The 14,097-nt window shown below is 43.0% G+C and overlaps 1 protein-coding gene across 1 annotated transcript in view; it reads left to right on the plus strand.

The window, feature by feature from the left end:
* The window catches only part of hectd4 (HECT domain E3 ubiquitin protein ligase 4), a 167,118-nt gene that overhangs the window by 132,996 nt on the left and 20,025 nt on the right, over nucleotides 1-14,097 (plus strand). Inside the window, exons 59-64 of the mRNA XM_084328500.1 lie at nucleotides 8,506-8,711; nucleotides 8,908-9,087; nucleotides 10,151-11,550; nucleotides 11,681-11,888; nucleotides 11,977-12,200; nucleotides 13,582-13,727. Of these exons, the coding sequence (XP_084184626.1) occupies nucleotides 8,506-8,711; nucleotides 8,908-9,087; nucleotides 10,151-11,550; nucleotides 11,681-11,888; nucleotides 11,977-12,200; nucleotides 13,582-13,727 (2,364 nt within the window). The remainder of the gene's footprint in view (nucleotides 1-8,505; nucleotides 8,712-8,907; nucleotides 9,088-10,150; nucleotides 11,551-11,680; nucleotides 11,889-11,976; nucleotides 12,201-13,581; nucleotides 13,728-14,097) is intronic.

A 14,097-nucleotide genomic window follows, 5' to 3' on the forward strand; every position in this document is an offset into this window, starting at 1 on the left:
TTGATTTATGAATCGTTCTGAAGATAACGCTAGATTATCAACATATGTGTCATCATGCGCGAACAGAAGCGGGGGCTGAAAATCGCTTCTCAGAAACACACAATGCGGATGGTGGCGAAAGAAACATCGGATTAACCCAAGATTCGTAACATAGAGTCCTTACCTAGTCTTTGATGTCCTGCAAAAAGATTAATCTAATTCCTGATCGCCATTCCAAATATTGATCGCGTTTATTGATCCAACGTTATATGTCCGAAAGGCATATACCACGCTGCTCTCAGTCTCCCCAGTCCATGTGTTATAACGATTAGGGGTGGGACAATACATCGATCCAGATCGATATATCGATCTATTATCAATAATCAAATAGGATCGACGCAACGTAAAAAGATCGATTCATATTGCGATACTCTTATTTTGAAAATCCCCGCGAGTCATATCCGCCGGCGCCCAGTATTGTGAAACTCCGTGTAGAAATTACAGCAGTGTTTGCGTCTGCTGTAAAGCACTACAGAGCGTCTATTTTGCGAGCCGATATAAGTCTGTGCAGTTTTTTCCCCGCAATGGGTCAAATGCATATAACAGGCGTTGCATCGTCGCCATTCCTTTATGCCAACGTCGCGTTAAATATCTAAATGAACGTCGCGTTGGCTGCTAAAAGCTAAGCAGCTAACCGTGAGAGAGAACAGGAGAGTGGAAAGGGGACTTGGAAGGAGGAGGGGTGGGGGCTGTGTGTGTGTGTGTGTGTGTGTGTGTGTGTGTGTGTGTGTGTGTGTGTGTGTGTGTGTGTGTGTGTGTGTGTGTGTGTGTGTGTGTGTGTGTGTGTGTGTGTGTGTGTGTGTGTGTGTGTGTGTGTGTGTGTGTGTGTGTGTGTGTGTGTGTGTGTGTTAAAGCTCAATATATAAAAACAAAAGTGAACAGGAGGTCTATTTGTATTAAAAACAATAGATTGTTTTTCATTTAAATGTCTGGAAGAGCTCAAAAATAAATACATCAATTGATATTTCCGTAGCCTTTTTTTAGTTGATCTAAATGTGACTGATTGTGTTAAATGGGCACATAATATCGCCTCATATCGATCGCAGACACCTGAATTGAATCGTATCGTATCGTATCGTGGCAGACTTTGTGATATCGGCAAATATCGTATCGTTGTCCAAAGAATCGATATCGTATCGTATCGTGATGAAACTGATGATTCCCACCCCTAATAACGATACTGCATGCCCGAGAAGGAAAACCTGGACCGGACTTGTTAGATCAGCGTACAGCCCAAGGGGAAGGGATTTCAATGGTGTGCAATACCGGCTGGAAGGCGTAGGCGGCAGTATTTGCCCTTTGCGAGCTCAGACCCATTCCCAATGATAACATCAGGCTGGATGGATGGAAAATGAATGGATATAGCTAATAAAAGAAATAACGATTAAAACCTGTGATTTCTCGTGATTGGCGCTCAATGCATGGCGAGTTAACCCGACTTTTTCCGTGATTGGTGCTGAATGAGTTAACGCGTGCACAATTCGTTTAACGCCATTATTTCTTTTAATGCGCGATTCACGTTTTTTTTTTTTTTTTAACGACTTCACTCAGGTGTATTATTGATACTCTCATTGATACTATGTTTGTTTCTGACTCAAAGTGTGTGAAAAGTTTTCTTTCCCCTATTATTTCATGCACACTTTATTCATTGTTTTAAATTATTATTTTCTTTTAAGTTATCTTGTGCATCACTCTGTTTTGAATTTGATGCAAATTTGCAATGCATGAGGGTCATCCTTTTGTGTTAAATGGCTGCATAACGCAAGCATTTGTTGATTCATGTTGATAAGAGTATTAAAACTTGAAAAAGATCAGTTTAAAGTAGATTTAGAACAGATTAAAAATATGCGATTAATTTGCGATTAATCACGATTAACTCATTGACTGCCGGGGATTAGCCTCATCCTGTAGTAGCTACCGCCACCGCTGTAAAAGATGGGAGTCGCTCACCTTGTTTGCAGGGCTATAACTATTTAAATATTATAGCTATGGATGCAATACTATGACCCATTGACATCGAGTATCTATCGTTCAAGATGTGAAAAAGGAATATTTTTTCCATTCATACATTCCCGTTTTATACCGTGGTGAATATAAGTATGGTTTTAGAGCGGTTTAGGGTAATTCCTGGGAGGCCAGTAATAGGCCGCAACGCATATTATACTTAATCCATTGGCATTTCGTCCCTATACACGCTACAATAAAACATTTAAATGCATATGATCGGTATATTATGTTCCATCATGCATGCATGAAAGGGAGGGGGGGGGGTCGTTTCTGATTAATTGATTGTCAATAACGGTATTCGTTAGTACAACAGCATACGCTGATCAGGGCGATGGCTATGAAAACAATGCACAACCAAGCTGAAATTGACGTTAAATTGCTCTTACCTGTGGCCGGTGAGATTCCAAAAAGAATATTCCAATTATTTGATTGCCATCTGCTAGATCGTATGTCCATTTGGGCCACGACATAACCCCCCACAGCATAATGAATCAGGCGTCCCGAAAATGATTCAATGCGATCGGGTGAAGATCTTGATCCATGTTACTAGAAAACTCCGCCCGGATGACTTTCATTGACGCACAGAGAGATACACAGTCTCAAATGGAGTGCAACATCGGCCGCATACCACCAGGCGGCGGTATTGGACCTTTGCGATCTCAGAATCATTCCCTATGGTACCACAGCCTTCCTGGATGATTTATGAATGGAAATAGCGAATAAAAGAAATTACGATCAAATAACGAGTATACCGGTACTCGTTGTTGGCGATTATTCGATTGGCGGCCAATAACGAGTATACTCGTCGTTGGCGGGGAATGAGTTAACTATGGACAATCATGCGATTAATCGGATACAATATTTTAATAGATTGACAGCCTTAACCCTTTCTCTGCCACGCTTATATCCATCCTTATACCGTCCTCTGCCAGCTCTATTTGTCTATGGAGATGTTCCCCTTCTTTGCAGGGCTATAACTTTTTAAATTGTATTGCTAAATTGACATTACTATGGCCCATTCAACATCTATCGTTTAGGATGTAGCAACGTTCTACTTTTTCATTCACACATTCATACTAAAATATGGTCTAAAGCAGGGGTGCCCAACCTTTTTTGAACCAAGATCTACTTTTTAATTTACCACCTAGCCGAGAGCTACCAGCCAAAATTGTATATTGTAAGCCGTCATTTGAGGCTTTATAAAAGCAGCATAATGAACACAAATCTGTCAGTGCCGAGTCCGACCTCATCTTAAATCACAAACAGCATTGCTTGTTGTAGTTGATTTTGCAAAAATAAAAAAATTATAATCAAATTTTATTAATCGAGATCTACTTGAAATCAGCCCGCGATCTATGTTTTTATCGTTTTCTGCAGCATTCCATAGAATGTGAGTTATAGCCACAAATACATATATTAGATCATCAAATGTAGTTTGATACCGATTGACGTCAGATTAAAAATGTCAATTGTACAAGGTCCTAAACGTCATGCCTCATCATCTGCTGGTGACCGGAGGGGGGGGGGTTATAAGTCCGTGGCCAACGTTAAATGATTCATGTAGTATGGGTGATATGTTGATCATAGCAGTTCGTATGTATAATAATAATCAAACACGCTGAAACTCACCGCGGCTTCCTCGTAGCGTTGGGCGATAAGCTTGGAGCAGAAAGTTCGCTATTATGGGATGTCGATCTAGTTGGTCCAGTTCCAGGTTGTATAATACTATATACGTCCAAATCATGTTGTTTATCGAGTTATTGGCAACGGATCGATGTCCAGTGTATCAAGATGGAGTCCCGCTAGCGATAGCGAGTGGCCGGACGAAATATGGGTGAGCACCACTTCCGGCCGCTCACTTCCGGTTTTGGCGATTCGCCGATCGGCCACCAGATGGCGGTCTTGAACCGTTGGAGAGTTGAGAGGAGATCTACAGGAGATCTCAAGTCTCCGTGGGTGAAATATGATTGCCATGACAGATTTTTGAAATATTGATCTCAAAAACGCTGTACGACGTCATTGGCAGATTACGCATGGCGAGGAATGACGTCTAAAGTCGTCCTTGGCGATTAAAGGGTTAATATATATATATATATATTAGTGCTGTCAATCGATTAAAATATTTTATCTGATTAATCGCATGATTGTCCATAGTTAACTGGCGATTAATCGCAAATGAATCTCATTTTTTTTTTTTTTTTTTTTTTTACCTTAAATGGATCTTTTTCAAGTTCCAAGTTTTAATACTCTTATCAACGTGAGTCAACAAATGCTTGCTTTATGCAGCCATTTAACACAAAAGGATGACCCTCATGCATTGCAAATTTGCATCAAATTCAAAACAGAATGATGCACAAAATAACTTAACACTTTGGCTGCCTAAGGTTAAATTCATGATATACCATAGATTGCCAGCGCTATTTGTCTATGGAGAAAGTCCCCTTCTTTGCAGGGCTATAACTTTTTAAATTCTATTGCTACATTGCCATTATTAGGGCCCATTCAAAGTCCTATATGTATTGTTCATTGTGTAGCAACGTTAAACTTTTTCATTCACATATTCATAGTAAAGTATGGTCTAATGTATAAGTATGTTTTCATCTCTTTCTGCAGCTTTCTCCAGAACGTGATATATAGCCCCAAATGCATTATATTGATGATGAAATACAGTTTGATGGCAATCAGCGCGATATAAAAAATTCCAACTAGACGTACTTCTAGAAGTTACTACACGTCATCTGATGTTGACCGGATGGGCGAGGGGGCGTTTATAATTCCGTGGGCAGCGTTATACCAATCATCTAATGTGGGTCAAATGTTGATAATAGCAGTTAGTATCGAAGACGGTAACGTTACACGCTGAAACTCACCCCAGTCTCCGCGCGCCGTTGGGCGATCATCGTAGAGTAGAAATCTTATCATTATGGGATATATTTTTACCCGGTCCATCTCCAGCTTGTATAATGGTATATACGTCCAAATCATGTTGTTTATCGAGTTATTGCCAATCGATCACTGTGTAGCGTGACGAGCCAGAGTCCCATGACCTATAGCGAGCGCCCGGAAGTACTACGGACGTCTAGCACAACCTCTATGGCACATCCTGTTTGGCGATTGCGCCGATCGGCCACCAGATGGCGCTCCTGAACCGCCAGAGAGCTCAGTGGGTCCTGCTGGTGGATCTCAGGCCAGCGGAGGGGACATATGAATCCGATCGCAGATTTTTGAAATATTGATATAAGGACGACGTAACGCGTCCTCCGGCAACTTTAGCATGGCCAGCAAAGACGTCTAAAGACGGTTCCCGGCACCCAAAGTGTTAAAAGAAAATAATAATTTAAAACAATGAATAAAGTGTGCATGAAATAATAGAGGAAAGAAAAGTTAGGAACGTGTTACATTCACCCACACAAGGGCTGAGTACTCACCCCCCCTCTCTCTCTCACACACACACACACACACACACACACACACACACACACACACACACACACACACACACACACACACACACACACACACACACACACACACACACACACACACTCTTTCTCTCTTGCCCCTTCCTCATCTCTCTCACCCCCCCCCCCTCCCTCTCTCTCTCTATCTCTCACACACACACACACACACACACACCTCAAAGGCACTAAAAACCAAAAACATTGCTGAGGACCTGTCAGTTACTCTCCAAATTGACATTAATCCTTGCCCTATAATGTGTATATTGGGTGTAAAAATGGACACTGCTCAAGCAAAGATTGTAAATAATACTGTAGCACTGGCTTTTCTAGCATGCAAACGGATTATTTTAATGAACTGGAAAGAACGCAAACCGAACTGCTTCAGTATGGAGAACTGGCGCAAGGACTTCATGGACTTGCTATCGATGGAACAGGCTGCTCTGTCTCTTCAAGAGAGTGATAGGCCCAATGGCCTTCAAGGTCCCCTGAACTTTATTAGATCACTATCTGGAATAAGTTTGTCTACTGAACCTTTGTAACGCTCTGCAACCCCCCCCCCCCCCTCGCCCCTTGTTGTTATTGTTATTATTATCATTTCTTGTCTTGTTTTGTCGTGTATGTATTGTCTTGTTTGAGAAAAAAAAAAAAAAAAACTTTAAATATCAACTAAAAACCAAATTACAAACATCTCAAAACAAACTAGTCAGACTACTGCTTGACCTGACTCCTATAACCCACCTCACCCCTGCACACTTTGCCAACCTAGGATGGCTTAGAGTAGACGACAGAGTACAGCAACTTGCAATGGGCCTGGTCTACAAGATACACTACACCAGGGGTTCCCAAACTTTTCAGGCCGGGGCCCAGAAAATAAGGCGTCAGAGAGCCGCGGCCCAATGCACATCGTCTGGCTTTTTTTTTTTTTTTTTTTTTGCCAGGTGACCGATTTTTTTAAGCCAAATATCACTTCAATCCTATTAAGTTAGTTCAAGTTAGTTATTCATTTATATGTGCTATTTATGAGAGGGCTAACTTGTTGCAAAATAATAATGATAATAATAATAGCCTCATTAAAATACTATTGTTGCTTCGGTTGTTTTCAGCGTTTTATGTGCATAATCTGTTATTTAGTTTGAAATGTTCGTTGAAATAAGTAGATTTTTCGTTTTTGTTTATTTATTAAGTTAATATAAAACCATATAGTCACATTTTAGAATACAATAGAATATAATTTTAGAATACAACTAGAAACACTGTCCTGGCCTGCTTCTAAGTTCAGTAGCCTGACAAAAAAAATTTAAATAAAAAAATAAAAAAATAAAAAAAATATTTTTATTTATTTTTATTTTTATTTTTTAAATCATCTCGCGGCCCACCCGTGACTGCCCGCGGCCCACCTTTGGGTCGCGACCCCGACTTTGGGAACCACTGCACTACACGACCAAGGTACCCATGTACATGTCAAAATACTTCCCAAAGGTCAGTGAATACCACGGTCACAACACCAGAGGGAGCTCCACAAATCATGTAAAACCCAGATTCGGCTCAAACAAGGGACTAAACACGTTTCGCAATTATGCCACATCAATGTGGAACGCCCTACCCAAAGCTGTAAAGGAATGTGAATCACTACCCACCTTCAAAAACACTCTCAAAGAACACCTACGGGAGACTGCAATTCGAAACTGGCCCCTACAAATGTCCTAACCCAGTTGTACAATAAAGACCAAGCATGGCTTTGTCAGTATTCCAATGTACAGTGCCCCCCCCCCCTCCCCCACCTCCAATGTACAGCCCCACCCCACCTACCCAACCTCCTCCAATGCACAGTTTCTATGTCAAATGTATATACACTCTTTTTCTGGATTTTTTTAGTATCACAAACGGTACTGTATTTGCAAATCTGGTATGTCATAAATGTATAGATGTAGCAGTACTGTCTATCTGTATGTCGTGTGTGTCATATGATGAATTGAAAATGGGGGACCCTGATGGAAACAAGACGAAAGTCTTTCTCAGGTCTGCATCCTCTTAACAATTGTATGTATTGAGCCGTACTGTACTGTACCCATTCTGCAATCTGTTAATAAACTTTTCAATCAATCAAACACACACACACACACACACACACACACACACACTTTGAGTCAGAAACAAACATAGTATCAATGAGAATATCAATAATACACCTGAGTGAAGTCTAGTAAAAAGTTAATCGTGAGTTAAAAAAAATAGTGGCATTAATAGAATTGTGCGTTAACGCGTCCACATTCATCAAATAGATATATATATATATATTTTTTTTTTTAATACTGAGGATGTTATCAATACTTAGTCAGACAACATTATAAACTGAAAGTGTCTATGTGGACAGCAGAGCTATTTATAGGTCTGTGGAGCAGAGTCGCAGTACAGAGTAGCTTAAGTTTCACTTTTAGAGTAGATTTAACTTCACACGAAGGAAGAGAAGGCTCTAGAGACAACACGACACAATGATGGCGGAGGTTTTGGAAATGTTTTCAGATTTAAACCCTGCAGCAGCGAAAGCTCGACTAGCAATAGTATGTTTGTCATGCAAGGCTGCAGCTACATTGATCTGTCAGATAGAAAATTGACGGAAGGTATTACTGTCCGTTGGTTTATTTTGTCTGTCCTACAAATGGATAATGGTCATTGAATATTAATTAAAAGCAGACTTAGACAGACAAACATAGCAAATTAATGTAGCCGCATAATGTTAAAGATCAAAGTAAGTGCTCTACTGATAATTTACTGTAATTTTGTAAAATGCCCGGTGTCACCGGTGATACTGGTGTGTTGTCATGAGTTTATTAGTCATGGGAAATTTCACATCACCACGACAACAAGTTCATTAATCGATATTCAGACTCAGTGATCCATGATGAGCCCAGATGTGACCCATTCATTCCCTGGTCTTCATCTGAGCTTCTTTCTCTCCTCATCTCTCTCCTATCTTATTGCCTTTTCACTCCATTAGCTCCAGCCTGTACAAGGCACCCTGGGCACGGGTCATGGTGTATGGCCTGGGTCACAAGGTCCGCAGGAACGGCCAGTTGAACCTGATGGAGGCTGTGTGCTATCCTCTGGACGCCTCACCCTCCAACACAGGCCTCACCCCCCCTCCCACCACCAATCAGTACCCCTCTGTCATCATCCCCACTGATAAAGTGCACATCAAACTAGGTGAGTAGCGTGCTCCTTCAGAATCATCATCATCACAGGGTGATGCCAAGAAAAAATACAACTCTTATGACCTGTGTTTGATGTTTGTCTCTCTCTCTTTCTATTTATCTATCTCTTTCTCTCTGTTTCTCTCTTCCTTTTCTTTCTTTCTTTTGTCTCCCCCCCCCCCCCCCCCCCCCCCCCCCCTCTCTCTCAGGGGTGTCGCCCCCTCCTGGTGCTGTGTTGGTACTGCACTCCCTGCCACTGGAGTTTCCTCTGGCCATGGCGTTTGCTGAGCAGCTGTTGACATGGAAGCTTGTGGAGAGCAGTGAGCCTTCAGAGGAAGAGCTGGACACTGTGCCCTCGTCTGTGTTGCTGCAAGTGGTGGAGCTGCTAGGTAGGTGGAGGACAGGTGTTTCCCAAAACACAATAGGCCTAATGTGTCAATCTGTTTGCCTCTTAGTTTGTATGCTTATTGAAAACACAACCATACTACAGGGTTCGCACAAGGTCCTTGAAGTGCTTAAAGTGCTTGATTTTTTTACCAAAAAAAGTCCAGGCCTGGAATTCCTTGAAAACAGCCAATCTTTTTACAAATTCAAATAAACCAAGCTTTGTTCATCCATGATAAAATTGTTCTGAATCAAGAAATACATTTTTTTTAATCTAAAGTGTAACTAATAGTTGGAAATTGGTTTTAAGCCATAAATATTGGATCAGATTTTTCCCCCCAATAAAAAAGAATTAATTTAAAAGTGAATTGTAGCCTTTTAACCCTTTCACTGCCACATGACAGAAGGTTAACCCTTTACGTCAGTGTTGAAACTAATGCATGAAAGTCCCACACTTTGCTTAGAAATTATCGTACGCACGCACACATATCTGTGCGTACGCACCATTGATAAATGAGGGCCCAGGCCTGGAATTCCTTGAACAGTGTGCTTAAAAAGTCCTTGAAATTCAAATCAACCATTCGCATTGAATGTTTTGTTCATCCATGATCAAATTGTTCTGAATCAAGAAATCGTTTTTTTGTTCTGATGAGTCGCTGTCTCGCACGCTCCAACTGCTTTTCCTCATTTCTTCGCGTGTGATTCTCTAGTTGGCAAGCGGGCCAAGAAGATGGTTAAAAAAACAGCATTTCAAAGTGAATTGTATCCTTCGAGTGACATCCTTGAAAATGAAAAATAGTGCTTAGAAAAGTACTTAAAAGTCCTTGAATTTCATTTTGCAATGTCTGTGGGAACCCTGTGTAAAATGAGTGTAGTATAAAGCCTAAAGCTGGGAAGAACCTATTAGACTTTTTAAGTCCTGATATCATGGTAAGGGACGGCCTTGAAAAACGAGGGGTATTGTTTATATAATTTGTTATGCCCTTGTTAATTTCCGTATGGAACCCAACATAAATATTGCGTATGCATACTCGTTATTTGACCTGTTCTCGCTTCCTCTCCTTTTAGGTGGTTTGTTTTGGACCACAGATCTGGCCCCCTGCATCAAGGAACTCACCTTCCACTTGCTAGCTGAACTCTTCCGCAAGATCCACCACTTGGAGCAGCGCAAGAGTCCTGCTGGTCTGTCCAGCTCCATCGCCCTGATGCTCAACCCCTGCCTGGCTGTGCTCATGGCGCTGCAGACGGAGCTCCGCAAGCTGTATGACCGGGAGACCCAGGGCTGGACATCTGGAGGAGCGGGGGCAGGGATCTCCTCATCTGGGGGTGTTGCCTTGGCCCTGGGAGCTGAGCAGAGTCGTTTCTCCACCTACTTTCATGCTCTGATGGAGGTGTGTCTGGCTGTGGCGGAGGTCACCCTGCCCCTCAATGTGAGTGGATCTGCAGTGGGAGCCCTGTCCTCCACCAGCGCCCCCAACCTCAGTGACTCTTCCTCATCCTCCTCATCGTCTCCAGGCCAGACACCCCAGAGCCCCAGCCTGTTGTCCAAGCGCAAGAAGGTGAAGATGAAGCGTGAGAGAGCAGCGGCGGCAGTGGCTGCAGCAGCCTCTGGTAAACGGAGTGGAGGCACTCGGCTATCAGAGAGTGATAGTGCCCTGCTCAACATAGCAGGTAGCAAGCCTGAGGACATGCTGTGGTTCCACCGCGGCCTCACACTCCTCATGATCCTACGACACCTAGCCAATAAGGACCCCCAGGGGCTCAGCGTGACCAGCGATGCAGTGACAGATGCCTGCCAGGCGTTGGTGGGTCCCACTGCCCACAGCCGCCTGCTGATTCTCTCAGGCATCCCCACTCACCTGGAGGAGGCAGTGGTTCGCAGTGCTATCCGCAGGGCCTGTAATGCCCATGGGGGCCTCTTCAAGGATGAGATCTTCATCCCCTTGCAGGAGGAAGACCCCAAGAAGCTCAAGACTGGAGCAGTGGTGTCTAGCCCGCACGATGGCAAGGCAGCCCCAGAGCCAGAACACCGCTCTTCCAATAACGCAGGCCCAGAGAGCCCCGACAGCTCCAGCAGTGTGACTCCAGCCATGAGTGTGAGCGCCTCGGCCTCCACTAGCCAAACCTCCATCTGCTCCTCCTCACAGGGAGTCTCCCGCACTGCCAGTGAACTTTCTGTGGATCAGGAGCTGCAGGCTGTCCCACCTCTCACGCCTGCTGCTGCAGCAGCCTCTGCTGTGCCCTATCCCCAGCAGGCACCCCTGGATCCCCATACTGTCTCCAGTCAGGAGAGCCTTGACATCTCCTTGTGTAGCACAGGGAGCCTGGGGAGTCTGGGGAGCTTGGGAGAGCCTCTGGACAGTGCAGAGTCTGCCTCAGTGTCAGACGGAGGCTCAATGTACACAGTCACCTCACTGGACAGCAATGTAGTCATGGCCAGACCCATCAAGGGATATGCTGTCATTGAGGTGGGATTGCTCACAAGTGTCTTACTAGATTCTGTGTGGTTTACCTTTTTTATTGTTAATGACTTAAGCAATAATTGAAGATCAAGACATTTAAAAAAATATATATATATTTTACTCTTGTTGAATGTAGGTCCGCTCCCGGGCGAAAGTGGAGAAGATCCGTGCCAGTCTTTTCAACAGCAGTGACCTGATTGGCTTGTCCAGTCTGGAAGGTGAAGAGGAGCTGATGGAGTTGACCAATGAGGAGATCCTCACAGCCTCCAGTGTTAACCAAAGCCTCTTCGACACACAGGGAAGCTCTGCACTTGAAGACTACTTCCAAGACAAGTCAATCAGAGGTCAGTAGTTCTATTTGTTTAGACAGTGTCTGCTTTTACACAATACTTCAAGGATTTTTGGCTTACTCATCTCTTTCCATGTGTCAAGGGGACAAGCTTGTACCAGGTGCACGGGATGTTCTGACGGACATCTTTAAGAGCTGTGTCCACTCGGAACAGATGCTGAGCCTCACGCCAGCCAAGCCAATGAAAGTGTCTGATATTTACCTCAGCAAGGAACAGATGAACTCTCAGACCCCAGGCAACCTGCTGCATGTGTTCTTCACTCATGTACGGCCTCCCAAGAAGGTGTTAGAGGATCAGCTCACTCAGGTACAAGAAGCATCCAGACCAGGGTTTCCGTTAGAATTTTTCTTTGCAGGTCTGAGTGTCCGGTAGATTTCAATCTACCGGACAAATGGGATAAATTCCGGTCAGAGTTTATTGAGCTTAAAAACAATTGATAGGCCTATATAAAGAATGACATCATCAAGGCATTTATAATATTTTAACTTAAAACTAGGCTACTTTTGCGTATATAGGCCTACAGTCATTAATATATTCCAAATAAAATAAGTCCCTCGAGACTTCGTGCTGCTGCCGACTTGAGGTGTCGGTGGGCAGTCTGCCCGACATTAATAAACAGCAGTCTGTTATAATCACATTTTTATGAGCTAACGAATTCCGTTATATTGGACATTTGTATTAATTATATCAAGCGAAGAACTGAGAAATTTGGCAGAGAGAGACGGCAACATTATCGTGGGTTTGCGTGATGACTCCACCTCCCAACGACTTGGTGCTGGTCATAATGTCCTGTGAAAATAATTCCCTCTAAGCACAATTAGATTATTTGAATTGTATTAAAATAGGCTAAAATTAAATAGCCTATGCGATGAACGAAACAATCATTACATTTGTTTCATCGTTGCTTCACCAAGCAGCCGGTCTAATAATGACATCGCTGTTGTCAGCGCGAGCTGGCTGCTGCTACAGTAGATTTACGTGAAGCATCCATCTGCAGACACACAGAGCAGCGGTGTTTTTAGGTCCGGTCTGGGGACCGCTCAGCAGCGCCCCCCACCCAACAGCTGAATTGCCAATGGCTGAATTGGAGTACTGCACCTTGCCGGCAAAGTTGGTGGGTACTGTGTGTCTGCAGATGGATGCTCCAGGTAAATCTTGCAGCAGCCAGCTCGCGCTGACAACAGCGATGTCATTATTAGACCGGCTGCTTGGTGAAGCAACGATGAAACAAATGTAATGATTGTTTCGTTCATCGCATAGGCTATTTAATTTTAGCCTATTTTAATACAATTCAAATAATCTAATTGTGTTTAGAGGGAATTATTTTCACCGGACATTATGACCGGAGAGATTAAATATGTCGGACTTCAACAGATTTTGCCGGTCAAATACCGGTAATTACCGGCTAACGGAAACGCTGATCCAGACATTCATATACAGACCAAGAACAGTAACTTTTCATCCACCGGCCACTTACAGCTGGTGAATTCAATACTCTACCATACAAATATAATTTTAGAATAGGAAACGGTCTGGTTGTTTACTTACCAAAGTATACAAAACGTATTTCCCACCCTGCAAATGTACTCTTTTCTAGTTCAGACTTTCAGATCTCACCTATAAACAAAAAGTGGTTTGTCAGAGCATATCAAGATATCCCAGTGATTAAACGACGTGTTCTTCACAGATTCTAAGGAAGTATGGAACTGCCAAGGCCAACAAGAACAAGTACAGTAAGGCAGGCAAGGAGCAGCACCAGGGCAAGGTGGTCAGCACCAAGAGACCTATCACCAAGCCTCCCACCAAGGAGAAGTCTGTCCTCAACAGTGTCCGGTGAGTGAGTCAGCGTTATATCCAGGACAACATTTTCATCAGTATTTTCACAACCAATTTTGCAATTCAAATGTGCTCTTTTTGATTTATATTATTTGCTGACCCAAACTGATCAAACTCACTTTTCCAAAACGCAATATAGAGTACCCATACTAAATGGAGTTTAATTATGTTGTTGTTGTTGTTGTTGTTGTTGTTGTTGTTGTTGTTGTTGTTGTTGTTGTTGTTGTTGTTGTTGTTGTTATTATTATACTATTAGCCAGTTAACACTTTAATTGCCATGGGTTAAATTCATAATTTACCATCCCTCGCCAGCTCTATTTGTCTATGGAGAAGTTCCCCTTCTTTGCAGGGCTATAACTTTTTAAAT

The sequence above is a fragment of the Notolepis coatsorum genome (genome assembly GCF_963971535.1).
Source record: "Notolepis coatsorum genome assembly, chromosome: 1".
Classification (NCBI taxonomy): Eukaryota; Metazoa; Chordata; class Actinopteri; order Aulopiformes; family Paralepididae; genus Notolepis; species Notolepis coatsorum.